The sequence below is a fragment of the Oncorhynchus keta genome, chromosome 20, assembly GCF_023373465.1.
Source record: "Oncorhynchus keta strain PuntledgeMale-10-30-2019 chromosome 20, Oket_V2, whole genome shotgun sequence".
Taxonomy (NCBI): Eukaryota; Metazoa; Chordata; class Actinopteri; order Salmoniformes; family Salmonidae; genus Oncorhynchus; species Oncorhynchus keta.
In genome coordinates this window covers 13,420,229-13,446,260 of record NC_068440.1, presented here as the reverse complement: position 1 = coordinate 13,446,260, position 26,032 = coordinate 13,420,229, and the positions used below count along the sequence as shown (strand labels likewise).

Below are 26,032 nucleotides of genomic sequence, written 5' to 3'. Positions count from 1 at the left end.
CCCATACAGTGCCGTGCGAAAGTATTCGGCCCCCTTGAACTTTGCGACTTTTTGCCACATTTCAGGCTTCAAACGTAAAGATATAAAACTGTATTTTTTTGTGAAGAATCAACAACAAGTGGGACACAATCATGAAGTGGAACGACATTTATTGGATATTTCAAACTTTTTTAACAAATCAAAAACTGAAAAATTGGGCGTGCAAAATTATTCAACCCCCTTAAGTTAATACTTTGTAGCGCCACCTTTTGCTGCGATTACAGCTGTAAGCCGCTTGGGGTATGTCTCTATCAGTTTTGCACATCGAGAGACTGAAATTTTTTCCCTTTCCTCCTTGCAAAACAGCTCGAGCTCAGTGAGGTTGGATGGAGAGCATTTGTGAACAGCAGTTTTCAGGTCTTTCCACAGATTCTCGATTGGATTCAGGTCTGGACTTTGACTTGGCCATTCTAACACCTGGATATGTTTATTTTTGAACCATTCCATTGTAGATTTGGCTTTATGTTTTGGATCATTGTCTTGTTGGAAGACAAATCTCCATCCCAGTCTCAGGTCTTTTGCAGACTCCATCAGGTTTTCATCCAGAATGGTCCTGTATTTGGCTCCATCCATCTTCCCATCAATTTTAACCATCTTCCCTGTCCCTGCTGAAGAAAAGCAGGCCCAAACCATGATGCTGCCACCACCATGTTTGACAGTGGGGATGGTGAGTTCAGGGTGATGAGCTGTGTTGCTTTTACGCCAAACATAACGTTTTTCATTGTTGCCAAAAAGTTCAATTTTGGTTTCATCTGACCAGAGCACCTTCTTCCACATGTTTGGTGTGTCTCCCAGGTGGCTTGTGGCAAACTTTAAACGACACTTTTTATGGATATCTTTAAGAAATGGATTTCTTCTTGCCACTCTTCCATAAAGGCCAGATTTGTGCAATATACGACTGATTGTTGTCCTATGGACAGAGTGTCCCACCTCAGCTGTAGATCTCTGCAGTTCATCCAGAGTGATCATGGGCCTCTTGGCTGCATCTCTGATCAGTCTTCTCCTTGTATGAGCTGAAAGTTTAGAGGGAGGGCCAGGTCTTGGTAGATTTGCAGTGGTCTGATACTCCTTCCATTTCAATATTATCGCTTGCACAGTGCTCCTTGGGATGTTTAAAGCTTGGGAAATCTTTTAGTATCCAAATCCGGCTTTAAACTTCTTCACAACAGTATCTCGGACCTGCCTGGTGTGTTCCTTGTTCTTCATGATGCTCTCTGCGCTTTTAACGGACCTCTGAGACTATCACAGTGCAGGTGCATTTATACAGAGACTTGATTACACACAGGTGATTTGTATTTATCATCATTAGTCATTTAGGTCAACATTGGATCATTCAGAGATCCTCACTGAACTTCTGGAGAGAGTTTGCTGCACTGAAAGTAAAGGGGCTGAATAATTTTGCACGCCCAATTTTTCAGTTTTTGATTTGTTAAAAAAGTTTGAAATATCCAATAAATGCCGTTCCACTTCATGATTGTGTCCCACTTGTTGTTGATTCTTCACAAAAAAATACAGTTTTATATCGTTATGTTTGAAGCCTGAAATGTGGCAAAAGGTCGCAAAGTTCAAGGGGGCCGAATACTTTCGCAAGGCACTGTATGTGTATGGAGAGACCTGTGGCCCTGATCACGCTCAACTACATGGGGTAGAAGAGGAATCCATTACAAATCTCTTTTTTGGGTGGCTTTAGCATATTCTTGAATTCTGTTCCTGATATAGAGCATCAATAGTTCATCATCAAGGAGGTTTTACCCAGTTTAGGTAGTATGTGACATATAATGTTATTTATTTATTTGATTTCTTTGCGGTTCTTTAACACAATTGATGTGCTCCAGTACACTGGCGCTGCCCGTGAAGGGATTTCACAGTGTGCACACTTTAATTTCCATGATGCCTTATCGCTACTGACTGCCTGGTGTCGCAAAGCCCATGAGGCCTCTGTCCTCCTGCATTTCTGATGCGACATTGTGCCAAGATTCAACCCTGACAAGTTCCTATTGATACAGATTCAGTTCCGCAGAGAAAGGTATGCTATTGCCTTGATAAATGTTCCACTGGTCGGTTTCTGTAGATGTGTATCATCAATGCAATATTTCAGATTGATCACAGATTATGGCTACAGCCAGTCCCTTGGCTCAGTAGAACTTGCCGATTGAATTTTTATCATCCGCTAAAACTATCAGGTTCTGCATCATTCTAATTTTAAGGATAAGCAACCGCTTCCTCTCCTGGGAACAAATCTGTTCCAAATAAAGATTGCTTATAAATGAGATTTTAGGCCTATATCGGACAAACTGGGCAGTTTTTTTATGTAGGCCTTTATCATTTTTTGAGGGAAAGATCACAAAAGCACTCAATGTAGGTGGCCTTGGCTGTGCTTCAGGGCTGTTGACCTTGGTCAAAAGAAAAAAAGTTTTGAAAACGGACGGGCTGCCCTTTTAAACGCCCCCTTTGTCCCAGACACAACAAAGTGACAGCCTCTAAATAAACGACCAGGGCACCTGCGGTTGGATAACAATAAACCAGGTGCCCTCCACTGATGTGCTTAGGATGCAGTCACAATGACCTCTGATGAAAGGTTCATGTTGTGTTGGAGAAGCTTCAATGTTGAATATCCTAATATTGATCTCATGACCTTCAGAGGGAGGGGATTTGTCTCTCATGGTGTGGGGAAAAAATACGGTGTTGATTGCACTCACCCATTGATTCAGACACTCAGTGCTTGTGTTTCAAGAGACCTGTTGTGTGTGATGACCCTACCACCGTGTTGGCATGTCCAGATTGACTCAATGGCCCTGGGTTGGGCAGGGGACTGATGTGCTCTCTCACAGATAAAGCATGTGTGTCTTGACACCAGCTGTTCACATTCCCTGTTGGTTCTATACAAAAGCAGAGTCATGACAACACCATTACCTCAGACTTTCCTATGACAGAGTGTACAGGAAAGCTCTCTGAAAAATATCATGAGTGTACGACTTATTGGTCTGGAGAAGCTATGGCCCGGCAGCTTTCCCACTTACGTTTTTATCAGAGCTGATTATGACGGGGTAGGGTACATTTTAAGACCGTAGCCTTTAATGTTTTACTTAAAGGAGGTCAAATTTGCAGTTGAGTCAGTCAGCTTTGGTACCACTATGTTGCTATGTTATTGTCCAGCATTCAAAAGTAGGCCTATGTTTTTGAGCTCAGAAATATTTGCAGTGCAAAAGGATTGTCATTACCCAACACAGCCTGTGGTAACTTCTGAAAGCTGCTGTGTCCAACAACTCCTTCCTTGTGTTTTCAGTCATGGGAAGAGGGATCCTGAGCACCCTATTAAAATCGATGCTCATTTAGTGGTCCGTACTTATTTGAAATTAAGAGATAAACGCTCTCTATTCGAGGGGAGAGAAATCTGTATAATTAGCTCTTAATCAGTAAAATTTGGTTTCTTTAAGAATCCGCCCAAGTGAAACTCCTTTGAGGGCGAGAAGCCTTGTCGGTAGCTGGCACGTGGCGCTAATTGATATGTGTGATGGTAATGAATGCATGTAAAGTGTAACTATAAACAAGGGATTTATCTTGCATAGCAACGTGTGTACAACGGGAGTGTGAAAAAATGTCTTCACAGGCTTCTAATTTGTTTCTGACATGCCCAGGAATAATGTTTTGCAAGCGATATCGCAGTTGATTCACATTGCGATTGTGCACATTCAAGCTTGTACGGAAAATTGAGTATTGAGAAGATCACTGTGATGCAGTGTTGGTTTTAGCCATTTTCTCCCTTTCTACGGGTCATGAAAGGTCAGCCCAGCTACTGATGTCCCGTTAATTACATGTGTAGTTTGTGTTATGTTTTAACCTATTTAACCTGTGCTGTTCCTTGAAATAATTGTAATTCAAAAGCAGTACCGGTCCAAGCCAATGAGTAAGCCTTCAGTTTTAGTGAGAGCCAAGGCATTCCCAAAGAGGAGTGTTGAGGCATGCATTGGGGGATATCCTTGCTTGTAATGTGGGTTCTGTTCAGTGGAAGTTCTGAATCAAAAATGGGTAGACTAAATGAAATTTCCAGCAGCTGCAGGCTTTACATGCTTACACATATCCATTGGTTTACCAAAATCCGTCATTCTGAATCCGGAGGTGAGAGGGGAAGGTAATTGGCTAGACTTTCCCACAGATATTACACTGGTATTTGGGGTGGCAGGTAGCCTAGTGGTTACAGCGTTGGGCCTAAAGGTTGCCGAAAGGTTGCTGGATCGAATCCCCGAGCTGACAAGGTAAAAATCTGTAGTACTGCCTCTGAACAAGGCAGTTAACCTACTTTTCCCCGGTAGGCCGTCATTGTAAATAAGAATTTGTTCTTAACGGACTTCCCTAGTTAAAGGTTTAAGTAAATAAATAAAGCATTTACATTTTTTTAAATTTTATTACATTGGCCCATTTGTTGTCAATCATAGAAGAACGTACCTTTTACAACTCACCTTGGAATGCCCCTTCTTTCAATGGGCAAAGCAACCTTAACCAGCAAACTGAGAAGAGTATCAATTTAATGAATTAGCAGCATGGGATGTAATTGATTTGTGAATGGGTCTCAAGAATGCTTGGTTTTGCGTGTTAAGTGTGTGTGTGTTTTTGGCGTCGCATCCTTGTTAACACCTGAATCGGGGTGGCTGTGTTCAGTGGGCTTCACGCAAGGCTTATTAAATCCTACGCAGAAACAAACAGCCCAGATGAATGGCTCCCTGCAACTCTTAATTAGCGGGCCGCCCCAACGTTTCGACTCGATAAGCTACAGCGGGAAACGCAGCAAAACGCAGTTGTGGAACACGTGGTCACCAAGAATCACCAGGTCCTGGCTGACTCATACCCTTTCACACTACCATGCCCACCCGAACCTTGCTGTGCTGGAATATATATTTTGTGTTCCAGTATAGTTCCAGCAAAGATGGTGGATGCGTAATCAAGCCAGCCCAGTACGACTTGGCTCAGATGAGTAGTGTGAACAGGATAGCCTTTAATTGGTTCGATCAGACGAAACTGAGACCTATTAAATGACTCCTTTCATAAGAACATTTTAGGTCCACGGGGGTCCTAATACTACCTACCGTCTTCTGTTGTGTTGGACCTCTGTGTCAGTGACCAAAAGGTTAAAACACATAGGGCACCATGATGGCTAATTGGCACCATGATGGCTAATTGGCACCCTTGTTCTGGATGAGTAGTTTGCCTCTGTTGGCTTTCACAACATCCCCATTTCTGGGTGTTCCTCGTTGGGTTAATTATGTTTTTTGTTAAGATGAGCTTAAAATGCAAATGAATGGACTGCAAAGGTAGGCTGGGAGGTTGGCACGAAGGGGGTGAGTTTGTAAAAGGAACAATAATGAAAGGCTGATGGGCTGAGAGAGAAGTGGTTCTATGCTCGGTCCGTTGATCATTTGCATGACATTCGAGTGAAGATGAGTTGACAGTGGAAAGAAGATGTAGGGATAACAAGGCTACAAGAAAATGCAACTTTTACTTTGGCGCGTATAAAGTACTGCTTAATAGACTTGTAACATCTCCATTTAGGTGAGAAGACCATTATGTACCAAGATCCCCTCAGACTTGGTTTGATGAAGATAGGTGGTGATATGTATGCAGGTTTTGTATCAGGAACTGCTTGCTGTATTGGACTCATAGACTGAAGTGACACTGTAGATTGACATTGGTAACTCACTTCCCACCTGTCAATGCAAAGATGGTTCCCTTCTCATAGCACTTCCCAGATCCAACAGGCAGTAACTTCTCAGATTTTCTCAAGGTTGATTGTGCAGCTACAGGGCTACACTACTGTAGCTCTCCTTTTGTTGCACTGTGCACATTTCACATCTGAAAAAATACCTTTTGAAAATTGCTTAGACAGGAAGTCACTGTTACGTCCTGCAAAAAAACAAATTGTTTCAGTTTTATGTTGTGCCATGTCTTGTTAAATGAAGTGAATTTAATTGTCACCTTCCACAATGTTTTTTAATAAAACATGTTTTGTTTTTTTATCCACCAAAATTTGCCATTCACACATCACACCACTTTGACCCTGTGACCTTTTGTAGAACGTGTATCCAGTCACGGCTTTGCTCTTTTGACCTTTTCTCCCTGTGTTGAACTCTTGTGTCCCATGTTCCCAGGGGGAAGTGTCCTGGCTGTCATGTGTATCCCTTATCGTCACCCAAACAGTCCCCTTCATTTACTGTATCTGTAGTGATGTCTATGCTGTTACGATTCAGCCGGAGATGTAAAGTAGTGTGAACAGAACTGGTTGGTAAACACTGAACGCAAGTTCAGTCTAGTTATAGTTGAATTTCTTTGCTCTCGCTGTCTTAGTTCTCTACACTAAGGTCAGTAGGTGAAGGAGAATCTTGCACTCCATTTTTCTGTCAATAACTGTGCTATTATCAATGGCGTCCATCTTGGACTCTCCTTCAGGACACTGTTTCTCGTATGTGTTTTGATTCCAGCACCACCTGATTCAACTAATCCGTCCAGCCTTTGATTTGTTGAATCCAGTGTGATGAAATGGAACAAATAGCTGCAATGGTTGGGGGTCCCCGAGGGCTATGTCCTAGTCATCTTCACCCACAGCCCTCTCCCTCCCTCTCTCATATGAGCATGTTTATGCACTGGAACAGATTGCTATTCTACCCCTTGAGTTATTTCCTCATCCGTGTCCTTTATGGCAGTGTCAGCCCACCATGATTACAAAACTACGGTTTACCTTCTGCAATAGGGCACCTTTGTGTGGCTGTGGCCAGACCTCAAATGTATTTCGTTCGTACAGTTAGTGGCGTCAGCCCACAGAAGGCATCGGAAACGAGCAAGATGTTTTCATATGCTCTGTCTTTGTAGCTTCCTTCTCTCTTCCTTCCTGTAACCTATTTTCACCTGGCCCTGTATGGTGGGATCTTGTGTTGTCCTTTGTGTGTATGTGTGTGAGTGTATACGTGCCCATTACTCTTAGGTTGAGACAAGTGACTCTGCTGACGCTATCTCCACTTGATGAAGCATCCCTCCCGTAAGAGTGTCAGTTGTGTGATTCAAGGGGTTAGTGCTCACAGGGTTTAATGTAGAAAATCAGTCTGGGTGCGTCTGTGTTGATGTCTTCACTGTACCTATTATTCTCTGCTCTCCTCTCATTTCGTGGAAGACATCGATACCCTCACTGCCCCATTCAACCCCATTTTACAAATCTCTCAGCTACCTCAGTCTCTCCAGGCCTAAGTTCCAGCACCCCCTCCCCCCTTTTTTTGTTTAAACAACGAATGCCCCACCCTGTGGTCTGAAGTTCCGCAATGATCCCATTTTGTCAAGGTGCCAGGTTTTAGAATCAACGTCTCGCAAGAAGTAGATTTTCCTCTTTCTGCCCTGAAAGCACAGGGGCTTCATTGCCCCTCCCCCACCCCTTCTCCCTCCCTCTGACTTTTTCTCTCTCCCTGTCTTCGTGTGACGTCCTGACCACTAACGGCTACATATTAAGAGATAATTCCATACCCTGAGGTTACAAACCGGCTTAGACCGGCTCTCACGTTTTTGACTGTGCTGGGTACTCTGGGTAATAAAAAAAAAAAGTGAACAGAATTGTGACTTTTTTTTAAAGGAACAGGAGACATTTATGCCAAGAGTGACATTAAGTCAGTGTACTGTGTCTGAGAAACACAGGCACATCCACAAATACAAATGGTGGATGGAGTAGACAACAGATTCTCATCGCAAAATGTGGTAATCGTGGGGATAACCACATATTCTCAATGAACGAGACTCAATTCATTAGAGTAGACTTGTTTGCATGGTGAACCAATGACTTGAGATGGTTTCTGATGCCCTCTTAAAATGCACTTATCTTTTGTTCCCACCCTTGCCTCTCCAATTCCTCCTTGAGGAGGCAGAGTACCTCAAGAAACAGAGTCACCAGTCATTGTTATGTAGTTACATTACGGTAAGGTAGGTCAGGAAAAATCCAGTCTCAGTGAAGATCGTAATTAGTTACTGTATACGCCACAGTGCTGTATGTCAGAATGCCCTCTTAAAGGGAAAGGGTTCCATGCTTGATATGCACACAAAATCATAATCTATAAAAGCACAACGTCATGTCCATATGACCAACACTCAAAAATGAAACTCATTGGTCTGAATAGACTGGAAAACAGCATGATATTTCAGTAGAAACATAGCTGGAGTATCAATGTTTTTCAAAAAACACATTTTATGTTAGATAAATTATAAACATTATCAGCTAAATATTCACACCTCAGTACCCAATCATTTCCTCATTTGAGCGTATCATGGTTTTCCAGGAAGTGCTGAATAAAAGATGGGTTCCATTGAAATGAATTCCCAGTCAGGTTCAATTAAATTAATGAAATGAGCTTACGCTCAAATTCAATGTAGAGACCTTACTGGAACTGGAGGTACTGTAACCAATTTCATTTTGATCCCAGTGTATAGGTATGTGTCCAATCTGTTTGTTGTATTATGGAATATGGTGTTTAGGATACGTTTTTTAAAAATGTTTTATATATATTTTTGTGTGCATTCGCACTACCCCCAAGCACGGAATATCCCACACATGTCTTTGAGACAACACATTTTGTTAATGGGCATTCTTCAGAACCCATCTGACATTTGTGACCATGGGTTATGTAATTTATGTCTTTCCCAAATGAAACATGGGAAACTAGCCTATGCCGTAGGGCCTCGGATGAGCTAGATTTGTTCTCAGCAATGTAACCTAAACGTATTGGGTCCTGGACCAATTTGGTCTGTGATTGGTAACCATGATGACCCATTGGGTTCTTGTCCGTTACCGCCCGTATGGTAGTCTCCAAAAACCCAGACGGTGAGGCAGCCCTGCCGTCTGTCGGGACTTATTGGAATTAAATCCTGGGTTGTGTTCATTTGGCACCAACTGGAAGAAAACTGACTGAACTGAAGGGAAGGACAACATGGACTTGTCCAGTAAGAAACGTACATTTTTGTTTTGTGTTGCAAAAATATTCTCAAAATAGTTTAAAACTGATGAACACAGCCCTAGTTGAAGATTCATTCCTTTTCTCGATAATGCTGCTACTGCTTGCTGCTCACCGCTGATGGTCCCTCAAGGCCACTGTCGAGCTCCGCCATGTCAGCTACCTCAGGGCTCGCGTTTGTGCGCTCGACTCTTTGTCTCCAAACTTCACACCCCCACACACTTCCTCCACTCTGCCCCCTGCCACTGCCCACCCCCCCACCCCTCTTCACCACCACCCTCCTCCTCCTTCCTAGCCGCCCCTCTCTCCCTCCCTCAGGCGACAGCAGAACAGGAATTGATTAGTGGCATGGCTTAAAAATAGAAGGGGGTCGGTTGTCATGGCGATGACCACAATGAGCTGTTGTCTTGTTTAATGAAGACCAGGGGTGTGTTTTAAGTATTGTGGCTGAGCAGGGGTAGTGCGAGCGAGAGGAGAGACTTAGGTGTGTATCGATGCGGGTGTGTTCGCTGCCTGAAGGAGAGATGTGCGTTTGGTGTTCAGTAGATGAGGGAGACTTGCTTGTATTTTATGTTAGTGTGCACATATATGTTTGTACAGTTGAAGTCGGAAGTTTACATACTCCTGAGCCAAATGCATTTAAACTCAGTTTTTCACAATTCCTGACATGTAATCTTAGTAAAAATTTCTTGTCTTAGGTCAGTTATGAGCACCACTTTTATTTTAAGAATGTGAAATGTCTGAATAATAGTAGAGAGAATGATTTATTTCAGCTTTTATTTATTTCATCACATTCCCAGTGGGTCAGAAGTTTACATACACTCAATTAGTATTTGGTAGCATTGCCTTTAAATTGTTTAACTTGGGTCAAACATTCTATAGGATTGAGGTCCTATAGGATTGAGGTCAGGGCTTTGTGATGGCCACTCCAATACCTTGACTTTGTTGTCGTTAAGCCATTTTGCCACAACTTTGGAAGTATGCTTGGGGTCATTGTCCATTTGGAAGACCCATTTGCGACAAAGCTTTAACTTCCTGACTGATGTCTTCTGATGTTGCTTCAATATATCCACATAATTTTCCACCCTCATGATGCCATCTATTTTGTGAAGTGCACCAGTCCCTCCTGCAGCAAAGCACCCCTACAGCATGATGCTGACACCTCCATGCTTCACGGTTGGGCTGGCGTTCTTTGGCTTGCAAGCCTCCCCCTTTTCCTCCAAACATAACAATGGTCATTATGGCCAAACAGTTCCCTTTTTGTTTCATCAGACCAGAGGACATTTCTCTAAAAAAGTACGATCTTTCTCCCCATGTGCAGTTGCAAACCGTAGTCTGTCTTTTTTACGGCGGTTTTGGAGCAGTGGCTTCTTCCTTGCTGAGCTGCTTTTCAGGTTATGTCGATATAGGACTAGTTTTACTGTGGATATAGATACTTTTGTACCTGTTTTCTCCAGCATCTTCACAAGGTCCTTTGCTGCTGTTCTGGGTTTGATTTGCACTTTTCGCACCAAAGTACGTTCATCTATAGGAGTGTCTCCTTCCTGAGCGGTATGGCGGCTGTATGGTCCCATGGTGTTTATACTTGCGTACTATTGTTTGTACAGATGAACGTGGTACCTTCAGGAGTTTGGAAATTGCTCCCAAGGATGAACCAGACTTGTGGAGATCTACAATTTTCTTTCTGAGGTCTTGGCTGATTTCTTTTGATTTTCCCATGTCAAGCAAAGAGGCACTGAGTTTGAAAGTAGGCCACAGGTATACCTCCAATTGACTCAATGATGTCAATTAGCCTATCAGAAGCTTCCAAAGCCATTATATAATTTTCTGGAATTTTCTAAGCTGTTTAAAGGCACAGTCAACTTAGTGTATGTAAACTTCTGACCCACTGGAATTGTGATACAGTGAAATAATCTGTCTGTAAACAATTGTTTGAAAATTACTTGTGTCATGCACACAGTAGATGTCCTATGTGACTTGCCAAAACTATATATAGTATGTTAACAAGAAATGTGTGGAGTGGTTGAAGAGCAAGTTTTAATGACTCCAACCTAAGTGTATGTACATTTCTGACTTCAACAGTATTTATTTGGAAGCCCCCCCACGCCAATTGTACGTGGATGTTGTTGTTTCTGAGATGTGAGACTGATTTTCTCTGTCACAGTCTAAACCTTGATAGGCTTACTCAACCTGAGGGTAAACAAAAACCACCAATATGAAATGAGATGTTGTAAGTCTGTCGACATCTCACGTTTGCAGTGCTTACTATTGACTTTGAACTCACATCCTCTTATCCATAACTCCTGAGCAGTTCAAGCCAACCAATTACAACTCTGTTGCCATGGGCGCAATCTGCCTAATTGGCCTCATTAGTGTCAGAAACTAGCCGTATGCAAATTCTGCTCATATTCCCAGCAGAGCCCCCCATCTGAGTAATATACGTCAGTGTGTGGGTTGATCAGGATGTAGGTCCAATTAGTACATTAACCAATGAGCTGAGCTGCTGCCTCCTGCCCAGACCTCCCATTGGCTTAAAAAAAATTGCTGTGCCTTGTTGTTTTTGCTATTCCCAGACATAACTTTATCAGCACATTTGTGATACGGTTGACCTCAAATTCCCTTTCTAACAACAAAAATGTGTTACTGATCAGTCCTAGGTTATAGTAACATTATATATCTACATTTGTGCGAAAAGAGCACAATAAATGTGAGCTATGGACTGCCGCCTTTTGTCCGACTAATGTGAACTTTACTTGTGATCTGTGTCTACCAAACTCACAGCACTGATGGTCTTTCCTGTGTTTCTTGTGTTGATGAATTGATTGTATATTTATTTGTAAATGGGATCAAATAATTCAGCATTAGCTGCTATTGATACCATGTAATGTTGCTTCATTGAAAAGAATGTATGAACTATTCTCTCTATCTTGTAGCTCAATGAATTGGCCCACTTACCATCACCAGTTTGTTTTTCTATGTAGTTGCACAACGTTTAGTGAAAAAGCCAAGCTAACGGTATGCCTCCCAGCAACTCGTAAAGCTAATTGGCGCATTGTTCCAATTCTCCGCCCTGCCTTAGTGTGCCAGTGAATTTGTCAATAATCCGTTTTTAACAGATTTGGTGACTAATGAAAATGGGCTAGTCTACATTTCCCCTCCGTTTTCTTGAATGATGGGATTTAGACGTTCTCGCTGTATGCTTCCACTGTTTTCTGCTGACAACATTTGCAGATCCAGGTAGTTTTCCAACCTGCATCAAGTTTTATTCCAATCGTAAGACCAATACTAATCAAAGTATTGATTTCTATCAACTAGATTATTTTTAAAATTTTTATAAACTCATCAATCAATGTTGATTTGAGGTACTAAGCCTGGAAACCAATATAAGGTTATATAATTACTAAGGAATGGGTATGGAGCTCTTGTCGGAAACCTTTGTAGAAACCAAGCTTTGGCCCCAAATAAACCCACATCTCTGGCATTTTGGTGCTGCTCACCATTTGGTAAGCTCATGATCCCCTATAATGCATTTTCCTTAACTATAAGCACTATAAAAGAAAAAAAGGTGGCTCATCTGCAAATGCTATTACACCGAAGAGATCTTATTGAGTGAAATGGAGGGAAAGGTGGAAACAGGACGTCTGCAACGCCAGCGTTTCTGACCTGTATGGTGTTTTGTCTCCTGCAATACATCTCCTGCGCCGTTACGAGGTGCATGAATGGCTGCAGCATGAGATCATGAAACCAGTGTCTGTTGCTGAAGTAATATTTCTGCTTTATGTGCCCTTGGGGATGTCGCACTCTCGCCTGGTGCGTTGTCGCCTGTGTAAGCGAGTTCACAGTGTCTGTGCTCTGCTGTGCAGAGCCCCATCGGACTGCTCTCCTAATCACAAAGGATTGGCTGTTTGTCGTGACGACCTTCAACCCCGAGCAGGGCAGCTCAACTGCCTTAAATCTGGACTTTGTCTCCATTGTGCAGAAATGCGGGTCTGCCGTCGAATGTTAATCATAAATATCCCTCAGGAGTTCAGAGCATACAGCTACGCTAATGAAAATAGGCCCTTATCTGATCCGTTGATACTAGGGTCGCAAACGGCCTGTGGAATTCAGAAGAACTCCAAATCTGAGGATGCGTGAGGGATACTCGGGGATTACAGCCAATTTAAACACCAGTCACGTGTAGGAAGCTATTTTCAGCAACTCAAATCATATGACAAAATTATATGACCTCCACATGATGTCATAATTCCAATAGCATTATTGCCATGTTCAACTGGCTAATAAATGTTAACCAGTTCGTGAAAGGTTCATAGGAGTTCTCTCAGAAATACATTAATCACAATGTAAAGCCAGTATTTCTATGTTCCATGTTATTCCTCAGACAGTTTATATTTATCTGTGGTACAAGCACACCACCCTATGTCTATAGTTACTCTATCCTGCTTTGGAACTGGGAATGTGGAACTAGAGATTAGTCAGCCATCAATGGCCATGGGCGCTGTGCTCAAATTAAAGATGTCTGCCCTATAGCCTTAGAGAAGCTGACTCATGCCAACACTTACCTTTTCACTTCACCGACCATTATCTTCAACAAATAGGTGCCTATTCCTCATCCGCATGAACTTCCATGAAACACTATAATACGACTTTGAATGAAGTTTGTTAATTATGCAAGCGAGTTAATCAAATAGACTCATTTTAATTTCAGCATATGTACATAGTTGTGGCACTATCCCTCCAAACCACATACAAGGCCAAGGGGGATAGCAGGACTGGATTGTGCGTTTCCAGAAAGGTCCCAGAGCCCAGCAGCCACCTCGCATCCCCAGAGACTTGCAATGCTCACCCTGTCTGACCCTGTGACAAGGCCAGGCTTTTATAACTCCTAACTGGGTCACAGCCCAAAGCTTTGTGATACCATACCACAAATGACATACATTACTTAGAACACCATACATAAGTGACTTATAAGGCCATGGTGATAACGGTGACGATACAGATGATTTGTAATGACAAATATGTTGACTCGATTAGGGATTCAGCCCCAGAGCATTTCACAAGGGTGAGTGTCCACTTGTGTTATGGTGATGGCGGCCATTTTGTGTGCCTGCAATGCTCGCTCGGCATCAGATGCGGTGAAGAGGAAAAGGATTAATCGAGCCAATTGAGCTGGTGGGTGATCAGACAAGCTGGATGGGTAGAGCCAGAGATTTTTTGGGAGTTTGGCCAGGATCACAGGATAGAGATGAGGGGGCAGGGTGGTGTTGCCCCCCTGCGCCTCTGTGATAAGCACCCCTACCATCAGACGAACGTAACGGTTAATAAATATATACATATATATATATATATATATTAGTAAAAGAGGATGCTCTCATAGTCTTGTGTGAAGTTGAGTCATAAGGGGGTGAAAAATGTCATTCTGCTCTTTCTCTCCCTCTCTAGCCCTGGGTGAAAGATGCAGTGCCACCAGCATTTTGGGTTGGGGAAGGTGGGGTGCAGGAGTTGCGTCAGCCAAATGAAGTGGCATGATGCAGATCATGTGAAATGAGCTGCGGATTCCACAGTATTGTTGCAAATGGCCTTATTACTGTTGTACCCCACCATCTGGAATTTGGCCTGTTTGGTAAACTCTCCAAACCAGTTATATCTAGTAGCATAGGACGATTGATTGTGTGGACGTTTTGACGTTAAGGTGTCTGGAGGTGGTGGATTTTTGGGGTGCAAAATAAAGAGGCGGACATTTTGCTGTGTGTGTGTGTGTGTGCTCTGATCTGATCGACAGGCAGCAGTTGTGTGCACATAAAGAAAATGGTGTTTGTCGGTGAGGGGGATGGGGAGAATTAATGGTTGGCATTATGACAGGGTAGCGTGTCAAGAGAGCGTTTTTGTATTTTTTTTCTGCTCGATCTTCCTCTGTCCTCGCCCCCACCCTCCCACCTATCTCTTCCTCACACAGCACCCCCCACCACGCACACACAAGTGCTCACACACTTTTTTAGATGGGGGTAGTGTAATGTAAATGCATTAATAAAAAATAAAGCCCTCCGCTGTCAGTACCTTCGAGGGCCCCCAAAAAGTAAGCATGTGTGTTTATTTTTACAGCGAGGGGGGGGGGGCATACTTCTATTTTTTGGGGAGGGGTGGGTGCAGAGGAAGGGAGGAGTCACTTATGCACACTTCTTTGTGGTGTGGCACAGCTGTAGTAGAATGCTGGAGAGGGGAAGACGAGGGTGGGGCATGGATGAGGGGGGGGGGGTTACAAAAGAGTGCCTTATTTAGGAATGGTCTGTTATGTTCCAGTGACACATTTTTGGGGTAGGATGCCCGTCTCAGCCCTCTCACTGTCCCTGGGTTCTGACTGGTGTGTGTGTGTGTGTGTGTGTGTGTGTGTGTGTGTGTGTGTGTGTGTGTGTGTGTGTGTGTGTGTGTGTGTGTGTGTGTGTGTGAATGACAGGGTATATTTACAAAAAATGTGATTTTCTTTAAAAAACAAGGACATTTCTATATATACTACCGTTCAAAAGTTTGGGGTCACTTAGAAATGTCCTTGTTTTGAAAGAAAAACACTTTTTTTTGTCCATTTAAAATAACATCATATTGATCAGGAATACAGTGTAGACATTGTTAATGTTGTAAATGACTATTGTAGCTGGAAACGCCTGATTTATAATGGAATATCTACATAGGCATACAAAGGCTCGTTATCAGCAATCATCACTCCTGTGTTCCAATGGCACATTGTGTTAGCTAATCCAAGTTCATCATTTTAAAAGGCTAATTGATCATTAGAAAACCCTTTTGCAATTATGTTAGTCCAGCTGAAAACTGTTGCTGATATAAGAAGCCTAAAAACTGGCCTTCTTTAGACTAGTTGCGTATCTGAAGCATCGCTGGTGTTTTGCGTCTACTATTTAATGAAGCTGCCAGTTGGGGACTTGTGAGGCGTCTAGTTCTCAAACTAGACACTCTAATGTACTTGTCCTCTTGCTCAGTTGTGCACCGGGGCCTCCCACTCCTCTTTCTACTCTGGTTAGAGCCAGTTTGCACTGTTCTGTGAAGGGAGTAGTACACAGCGTTGTACGAGATCTTCAGTTTCTTTGCAATTTTTCGCATTAAATAGCCTTAATTTCTCAGAACAAGTATAGACTGACGAGTTTCAGAAGAAAGTTATTTGTTTCTGGCCATTTTGAGTCTTATCGAACCCACAAATGCTGATACTCAACTAGGCTAAAGAAGGGCAGTTGTATTGCTTCTTTTCAGCTGTGCTAACATATTTGCAAAAGGGTTTTCTAATGATCAATTAGCCTTTTTAAAATGATAAACTTGGATTAGCTAACGCAACATGCTATTGGAACACAGGAGTGATGGTTGCTGATAATGGGCCTCTGTACGCCTATGTAGATATTCCATAAAATAAATCTGCCGTTTCCAGCTACAATAGTCATTTACAACATTAACAATGTCTACACTGTATTCCTGATCAATTTGATGTCATTTTAATGGACAAAGAATGTGCTTTTCTTTAAAAAACAAGGACATTTCTACGTGTGTGTGTGTGTGTGTGTGTGTGTGTGTGTGTGTGTGTGTGTGTGTGTGTGTGTGTGTGTGTGTGTGCACACACGTGTCAATGGCAATGTGAGGTGAGGAACTCTGCCCAGAGAGGGGGGGTGGGGTAAATGAAAAATGGCGATTTGGGGTAAAGGGGGATGATGTTCTTGTCTCAAATTATCTCTCCTCCCTCTCGCACAGTCTTTCTTTCTTTTCTGATTCCCTTAGCTGCTGCTGCGTTGGCTGGCAAAGTGCCCAAAGCCATGAGTCTGTCACGGAATGCGCGTGTGCAGGTTTCTGTGAAAGGAGGGATGGGAGGGCGTTTAGGCGGAGGGATAAGGGGGAGAGTGGTTGGGGAGAAAGAGTCTGGTTTGTGTAGCAGCTGACTGAAACAGCCATTATATTATGTAAAGGCAGACGGGGGAACAGTGGGGGCAAGACTGACGCGCACCACAGAAGCCCCACTGATTGGCTCGGCCAGTGCCATTGTTGGCCATGCGCGTGCTTGTGCTCTTTTTTTAATTTTTATTTTCTGTCTCTCATTAGAGGTGGGTGGCTTGGCATGGAGGTTGCAAGGGTGTTTATACATGAAATGGAGACTGTGATTCACATCATGCCTTTTGAGGCATCCAAAATGAAACGAGGCGAATGTGCACTCGCATTGCCTCGACACTCCCTGCGTTCTTATTATTGAGGAGGGGATATTACGTTATCGTAAAAGATTCCTCACTTTTTTTTTCTTTTTTTAAGGAGAACGCTTCAGATCTGGAGATTATAATATTGAGATGTAACAGAATGACAGGCTGAATAGATTTAATGGTGCCAGCCAGAAGAATAAGATAATGCTATAGATGAGGGGGAATTATAGAAAGACATCACAAGGAATAATCCACTAATAGGGAAGTGATTAAGCGATAAAAGGGGCCAATTATATCTCTTATTTGAATTCCAATTGATGAGGCGCTCGCTACATGACATTTTTGTAAAGTTAGATGTAGGGCCTTTGGGATTAATTAGATGATGTTTCCTGTACAACGATGCAGGTGAACTACTAATGCTGATGGCTCAGTCTTACAAAGGTCAGTTCGAGGCAGGGGTTTGCATACTGTGACCCTTTTGTGGGCCAAATCTTCTAACGAGTTTCAGTGCTGAAGTTGAGAACATTTTGGACTAGAAAAAGAGTCTTCGCACTCTTCGAACAATGCACATTTCAGTAATTTAATGTGCCAAGCTTTTGACCTTTGTCAGAGCATCTGACCCTCTGATCGCTTAAAACAGAATGTGACTGTTTTGAGAAGCTAGTGAAACAAACTTGCCCTTGAAGAGCCTGACCTCCACATTGCCCTTCACTTGGCAATGACTAGCAAGCATTATTTTGACAGTTGAAATCACAGCAAATTGGGATCCATTTTGGCTTTGAGACCCTTAACTTTTGGGCATTACTTTACTGGTGGTGGGTACTTCTGGCTCTTTATTCGGTTGCAAGTTTTGTGAGACTCATTTTCACCAGGACTAAAACCTTAGTGCTAAAGTGGTAGGCTATAAACGGAATACTTCACAAGAAAGTAGACCATTGGTATGTGTTGTGAGGACCAAGGATTCCGTGGAACACAGTCACCAGTTTTCTTCAGACGGTGTGTCTGGAGACTGTTTTCTTCTTTCCAGACCTCATCAAACACCTCCATCTCTGTGAGGTCAAGTGCGAATCAGACCACATCCGTCAACATGGCTGAACACACATATCGGTTACAGTCTAGCATCCTCTGTGCCTGTCACCAAGGCGAAAAAGGTCAGAACGTCAGCAGAAGAAACGTACTATACGGTTGTCCACTGTTTACAATGTTAGCTATTCAAATCAGATCCAACATTATTATGAAGGGTCTAGAAATCAAAGGTTTAAAAACAATCAGCAATCAATCAAATCAAAGTCCTATGCTGCTAGACAAAACTGGTTTGGAGAGTGACGACTCATGTTTTCTTTTAAATCCGCAATCTGGATCACTGCAGAGCATCCTGGAGTATCTAGATAATTTCTCTAACCTCGCTAGATTATAACTGAACTATGATGTACCATATTGTGTATTAGATCACAAAAATGTAAACTTTTTTAGATTCCTGTGTAGTTACCAATAAAATAGTCTGACGGTGGACATACTCGATATTCATATAAATGATCTCACTACGATACATTTTTATAGAGAAAAATGGATAAGGTCTTGCTACCATGGAATGGTAAATACCTGTCTTTTTGTGGAAAAATCTCCCTGATTAATTATTTAGTCATCTCCCAGGTTACCTATTTACTTACAGTGCATTCAGAAAATATTCAGACCCCTTGACTTTTTCCACATTTTGTTACATTACAGCCTTATTGTAAAATGGATTCATACGTTTAATTTTTTGATGTTGAAATTTTTGCAAATGTATAATAAAAAAAGTCCACAATTACATACAGTGGGGCAAAAAAGTATTTAGTCAGCCACCAATTGTGCAAGTTCTCCCACTTAAAAAGATGAGAGGCCTGTAATTTTCATTATAGGTACACTTCAACTATGACAGACAAAATTAGGGGGAAAAATCCAGAAAATCACACTGTAGGATTTTTAATTAAGTTATTTGCTAATTATGGTGGGAAATAAGTATTTGGTCAATAACAAAAGTTTATCTCAATACTTTGTTATATACCCTTTGTTGGCAATGACAAAGGTCAAACGTTTTCTGCACCTGAGCTCAATTGTCTTGTAGCAAAGGGTCTGAATACTTATGTAGTTAAGGTATTTCTGTTTTATATGTAATACATTTGCAAAAAAAATATATAAAAACCTGTTTTTACTTTATCATTATGGGGTAATGTGTGTAGATTGAGGAAACTTTTATTTAACCCATTTTAGAATAATGTTTTAACGTAACAAAATGTGGAAAAGGGGATGGGGTCTGAATACTTTCCGAATGCACTATATGTGGCCCTGCCTACACCGAACAACTTATTTTAATTATATTGGCAGAAAATAATCTACATTTATTTTGGCAAGCCAGACAAAATTCAATGTGCTTATTTTATATAATGAATATGAATTCGGAGAGGGCTTTAATGATTTAAATAGTAAAGCATAGAGAGAGGTTCAAAAGGCTTCAGTCATACAATAGTTATACTTAAATCCAAACTTGTTCTCCAGCAGATTAGTAAGAATGGCTCACCCTGTTTAAAAAAAAAAAAAATGTTTGTTTTTCCCTTTATCCAGATTACAACATCCTCCACTTTCGGTTATTTGAAAATGAAATGATGTACAAAATGTGTTATTTTTAAAACAAGCCATAGAAAGCTGGTTGCAATTTCAGTTTCATCCACCAGAAAAGACAGAACAAATGTTAACTCAAATATTCTAATTGATCTAAAAAATGTCTACTTTTTCTTAATGATATCATAAATAGCACTGGTGGAGTTATGTCACACATCGAGCTAACAAAATGACAACCAATTGATTGCAGCATTACTGCAAAAATGGAGGAGGCAAATCAAAGGGCGAGAAGCTAAGGAACTTGTCTGTCAGCCCTACATTATTGACCAAAATTAGTATAAAATGGTTTGAGTGATAAATAAAAAAGTATACCAGTTCCATTTAATAAGGACCAAAAAATGCACATCTACGCCATACAGGTTGCAAAAAGATTTTCAATGTGCCGATTCCATGCTGCTTGGTTTATGAACTTATGCACAAAACAACGCCGGATTCAAAACTTATTGTTTCAATTTAAATTATTATACAAAATTCTTGCAACCAATAGAATGCTTTGTATATGGAGGATACAATCATCCCAGCTCTGCAGATTTTGCTGCAAAGACACAAAATCATTTGATCACTTGTTTTGGTACTGCACATATGTAGCTTGTTTTTGGTCACAGGTTCAGGAATGGCTGAAAATAGCAACATTTACCAAAAACTAACTTTGTAAATAGCACTGCTGGGCAATTTGAAAATCCGTAGTCAATCGATCAATAATCGAATAATGTTCTTCGTAAAAATCTTTTAAAAAATTGATTTCGAATCTATAGTAACTATGACAATCGATAGGTTCAGAACTATTGTGAAACATTACAGCATAGTTGAAAAAATATATGGCAAGTAGAAATCAAAAGTGGGTGGTTTTCAGAGATAAATGGGAGGTGCTAAGGGTGGCGGAAGGGTGGGACTAAAGGAAAAGAAGGATAAGTAAGGTCACATGTATATGTATACTTTGGAAGTAAAAGTCAAAGTATTGTTGTCCGTTAGTTTACTCCAATTAGAGCGTGATAGAGTTAGGGGAATATAATAATGAAAGAAAATACATTGAACACAAATATAAATGCAACACGTAAAGTGCTGGTCCCATGTTTCATGAGCTTGTATAAAAGATCCCATAAATGTTCCACAAGCCAAAAAATAGTGTTCACAAATTTGTTTACATCCCTGTTAGTGAACATTTATCCTTTGCCAAGATAATCCATCTACCTAACAGGTGTGGCATATCATGAAGCAGATTAAACAGCATGATCATTACACAAGTGCACCTTGTGCTGTGGACAATAAAAGGACACTCTAAAATATGTAGTTTTGTCACACAACACAATGTCACAGATGTCTTTTGGGGGAGCGTGCAATTGGCATGCTGACTGCAGTAATGTCCACCAGAGCTGTTGCCAGAGATTTGAATGTACATTTCTCTACCATAAGCCACCTCCAACATCGTTTTAGAGAATTTGGCAGTACGTCCAACCGAACAACAACCGCAGACCCCGTGTAACTACCCCAGCTCAGGACCTCCACCCAGACAGCTGATGAAACTGTGGGTTTGCACAACCAAAGAATTTCTGCACAAACTGTCAGTAACCGTCTCAGGGAAGCTCATCTGCGTGCTTGTCATCCTCACCAGGTCCTTGACCTGATTGCAGTTGGCGTCATTTACGACTTCTGTGGGCAAATACTCACCTTTGATGGCCACTGGCACGTTAGAGAAGTGTGCTCTTCACGGATGAATCCCGGTTTCAACTGTACCGGGCAGATGATAGACAGCGTGTATGGCAATGTGTGAGCGAGCAGTATGCTGAAGTGTCAACATTGTCAAAAGAGTGCCCCATGGTGGCAGTGGGGTTATGGTATGGGCAGGCATAAGCTATGGACAACGAACACAATTTCATTTTATCGATGGCAATTTGAATGCACAGAGATACCGTTTATACCTGATGCCCATTGTTGTGCCATTCATCCGACGCTATCATCTCATGTTGCATTATAATGAATGGCCCCATGTCGCAAGGATCCGTACACAATTCCAGGAAGCTGAAAATGTCCCAGTTCTTCCACGGCCTGCATACCCCCCAGACATTTCACTAATTGAGCACGTTTGGGATGCTCTGGATCGACTTTTACGACAGCATGTTAGAGTTCCCGTCAATATCCATTGAAGAGGAGTGTGACAACATTCCACAGGCCACAATCAACAGCCTGATCAACTCGATGAGAAGGAGTTCTGTCGCGGCGTTGCATAAGGCAAGGCGGTCACACCAGATACTGCCTTTTCTTTTCTTCTTTTAAAAACAAGTTTCTGTAGCCATCTGTATTCCCAGTCCCAGAAATCCACAGATTAGGGCCTAATGAAATTATATAAATTGACTGATTTTCCTTATATGAACTGTAACTCAGTAAGTCGTTAACTGTTGCATGTTGCGTTCATATTTTTGTTCAGTGTATATGAAAAAAAATATATGGGGGGATTGTAAATGATGCAGAATCTTTCTGCAGATTTAAAGCTGATCTACCCCCATAAAAAATAATAACTCTGTAGCATAATAATGCTACTGTCACTTACAGGCCGTGGCACTTCCCCTATGAACATTTGTAATCTCTCATCTTCAGAACAGAAAGGGGAATGGGATGGGAATGGGATGGGGCAGCAGAACACCTGCATTGAGGTGGTATGTGCGACTACAGACAAGTCATCCTCCATGGCGGTACGACTACAGCACTGTTTGACTGTTGGTGCAGTGCGCTCATGTATGCATCACTGAAGGCCTCATCTGTCATCTGTTAACTGAGAATGAACTTGGCTCTCCCCGCACATTGTCTGAATATGAATCGGAACAGTTTCTTAATTTGGATGGGTTTTCATCAGATATTGGCTGTATCTGCAATGGGAATCCATACATGTATGCTGCCACGTGAAACTTATCATTGTAGAAAATCCTGGAAATACCTGAAGATCATAACAGAGCCATACATCCACAGATTTGAATGTAATCAGCGTGTTTTTCCCAACATCTTGTGTTCATACTATCCTTTGATGTGCTGTTGTTTATGTTATGTTTGTATGTCTGGTTGGGATGTTTTACCTAATATATTTCTGACAGGTATCTTGTGTTTTGTCTACGTATAGACAGCGGAAAGCATTTTGTAAGTTCCGTTCTGAACTGTCTGCTTATTGTTGGGTCTTTTTACCTCAGAAAGTCCTCTCTATGCAGAGCAAGATCTCAAGGAACCGATGCAGACGTCAGAGCACTATGCAGTGCAACGCCTGATAGTAATGCACTTAATCTCAGGCTTGCTATCTATGCTGACTGGAATACAAATGTATTGGGCAGATAGGGAGTTGCCAGCAGACAAAAGCCGACACACACTGTCTGGGGGTGTGGGTGTGTGTCCTCGGGCCTTCCCATAGCCCACCCAAGCGTGCTTAACTTAGTGTGACTGGCACGCACACACATGATCATTTAGATCGTTTGTACGTGACACATGGTCAAACCCAGAGCAGACTGTATGTATGCACACAATTTAACTCACGGGCACTTAAACACGTACGACCTCATGCGCATATGTTCTCCACACACATTGATCATCCACTATCTAGTATGATCTGGATTGATACTGGCCTCTGAGTAATGTTTCTCCCTATGTGTGTATTATAGGACCGTTCTTTAGAATCTAAATCTTACGGCTCTGCTGTGACTGTACCGAGGGCTCATTTCATGTGTGTTATGAAGATGTATGTGTAAAAACGTACAATCTGAAATTGTAGCCTTATTCAGTAAACATGCAATTACTGTGACAGTGTGTGAGGTTTTTTATTTTTTATTTTTTACTTCCAGCTTGCATTCCTGACACAGCCTTTTGATTGGACCAAATGTTCAGTCAGTCTACTTATAGCAACCAGTCACATGACAAAGACGTGTTTGTTAGAGGTCATTGGTTGCCACCCAGCCGAAGTCTTCCTCACTGATGTGATCCACATAGTAACCACTCACAATTTGGCTCGCATGTGATTTGATTTGAAGTTTTCTGAGCAAAAATAAATTCAAATTAAATGTGTTTTTTAAAATATTTTAATTGTTGGACTTAAGACTATTAAAAACACTAGCATATCAGCTCCAAGTGAAATGATTGATTGTTTTAGTCAAATATTATCTGTTTGGGCTTCTTGCGGTCAATTTGCAGTCGACGAATAATTTGCAATTATGCTCCGCCACCCTGACCATCCGCTAAAGAAAGATCGGCCCACGGCTGAATCTAGTTGAGGATCCCTGTTCTAAAGAGATGTCTTGAGCACCACAATGTAGGTGACTTTAAAATGTCAAGTCAATGTTTAACACGCATTCATTTGATTTGTGTGTTCCTTCTCATGCATTCATTTGATTTGTGTTTTCCTTCTCATGCATTCATTTGATTTGTGTGTTCCTTCTCATGCATTCATTTGATTTGTGTGTTCCTTCTCATGCATTCATTTGATTTGTGTGTTCCTTCTCATGCATTCATTTGCTGGATAGGAACTTGTTTCAATATAACGACATGACATGAATAACCGTCATCCACTTGTTAACATAATTGTCAGTTAGTCACGGGTCAATGCACCTGATGTCATCTGGTGCTGTAGCAAAATAAAGACACCCCCATTCACTGAAGGTGGAAGAGTTCACTCTCACAGATTCACTATTGAGAATGAGAATTCTGTAGGCTTTCAAATATTTTACAATTTCCCTCTTGAAAGACTCAAACATTTTTTAAATATCTATGTTGACTTCAATATTAGTGCCATCAAGTGGTGAATATGACTGGTATCTAAATGTACTGCTTGTGTATTTAGTTAATTCGATGCTGTCAGCGAGTTGCCTGATTGCATAGTTAGTCAGTGGGCAGTCAGGAATATAGCAATCCCACACACTCATTTTTACATGGACACACACAAAGAGCAACAAAGGCCCTATTTTCACTATAAAATACACATCTCCAGGGCGAGACTGTTCGTTTCGAGGTGTTATCTTCACATTCCCTTGAAATGCTTTCAAATATTTGGTTGAATTGAATTGCGTTGAATTGAACCTCACGTTCCTCCCTCCCTTCCTTTGTTTCCAGGATGGAGCGGATGTCTGAGGAGGCGCTGCGGCTGAACCTTCTCAAGCGGGGCCTGGAGACGTCCGAGGAGCGTGAAGAGGCCCTGGCCAAGCGCCTTAAGATGGAGGGCCATGAGGCTATGGAGCGCCTCAAGATGCTGGCCCTGCTCAAGCGCAAGGACCTGGCTGCGTTGGAAGGGGCAGCGGTGGCAGCCGGGTCCCTGGACGGCGGCAAAGGCGGACTGGGGGGGAGCCACCACCACCAGAGTATGCTGGCGGGCGCGGCGGCGGCCTATGAGGAGAAGATGAACGGGAGGCTGGGGGGCCACGGAGGGCCGAGTAAGAATGGCAAGGAGAACATGGTGGACGAACCAGTGGACTTCAGCGCCAGAAGAGGGTAAGAATCATGTAATTAATCATGATTTAAAATGGACGAAGAACAGGTGATGGGTGGAAATGAGTCGTGCAGAAGATGTGGACTTTGGAAGTGTATTTAGTTGGTGTGTTATGCAGATTTAAAAAACAAAAACACCTTACACACGTATTCATGCGATGCGCAGTGCAGAGGACACCAGAAGAAGAATTATCACTGGAATATCACAGTGAATTATTGTAATGTTGGTCCCATTAATCCCATGAGGGATGGGTTGCCAACTAATGTAATTCATTCATTGTACAATGCATATTGTTGTAACCTGTTTAGTATTGTGTTACTCAGTGTCGCTCCATGTAGAGGAGGTAATGCAGTGTAGCTCTATGCAGTGCTAAACAGCGTACACCATTCATCCTCTGTTGGACGTCATTCGCTGCTGGTCCCCCTCTCTCCCACCTCCAGCGATGTGGACCGTGAGCGACACACTCCGTCCCCGGACGTGATCATCCTGTCGGACAACGAGGCTTCCAGTCCCAGGGGGACGCCCCACCCAGAGGAGAGGCTGCACCAGGCCAACCTGGAGATCTTCAAGGTATGTTGTCACCACTTGGCCTGTGTGGTCTAGCGGTTAAAGCCACTGACTCTGACCCCGGCACACATGTAGACCAGAGTGGGCATGGTTCGAATCTGCTCCACCGCCCTTCTTACTCACACTCCTCCTATCTTTCCTGTCAG

General features: G+C 42.2%; 1 protein-coding gene across 2 annotated transcripts in view; it reads left to right on the top strand.

Annotated features, from left to right (window-relative positions):
* Nucleotides 1-26,032, top strand: part of LOC118399433 (transcriptional repressor p66-beta) — a 50,692-nt gene that overhangs the window by 3,317 nt on the left and 21,343 nt on the right. For both annotated transcript variants that reach the window (XM_052472095.1, XM_035795503.2), the window contains exons 2-3: nucleotides 24,947-25,321; nucleotides 25,760-25,889. In XM_052472095.1, coding sequence (XP_052328055.1) covers nucleotides 24,948-25,321; nucleotides 25,760-25,889 — 504 coding nt within the window. In that variant the 5' untranslated portion in view covers nucleotide 24,947. The remainder of the gene's footprint in view (nucleotides 1-24,946; nucleotides 25,322-25,759; nucleotides 25,890-26,032) is intronic.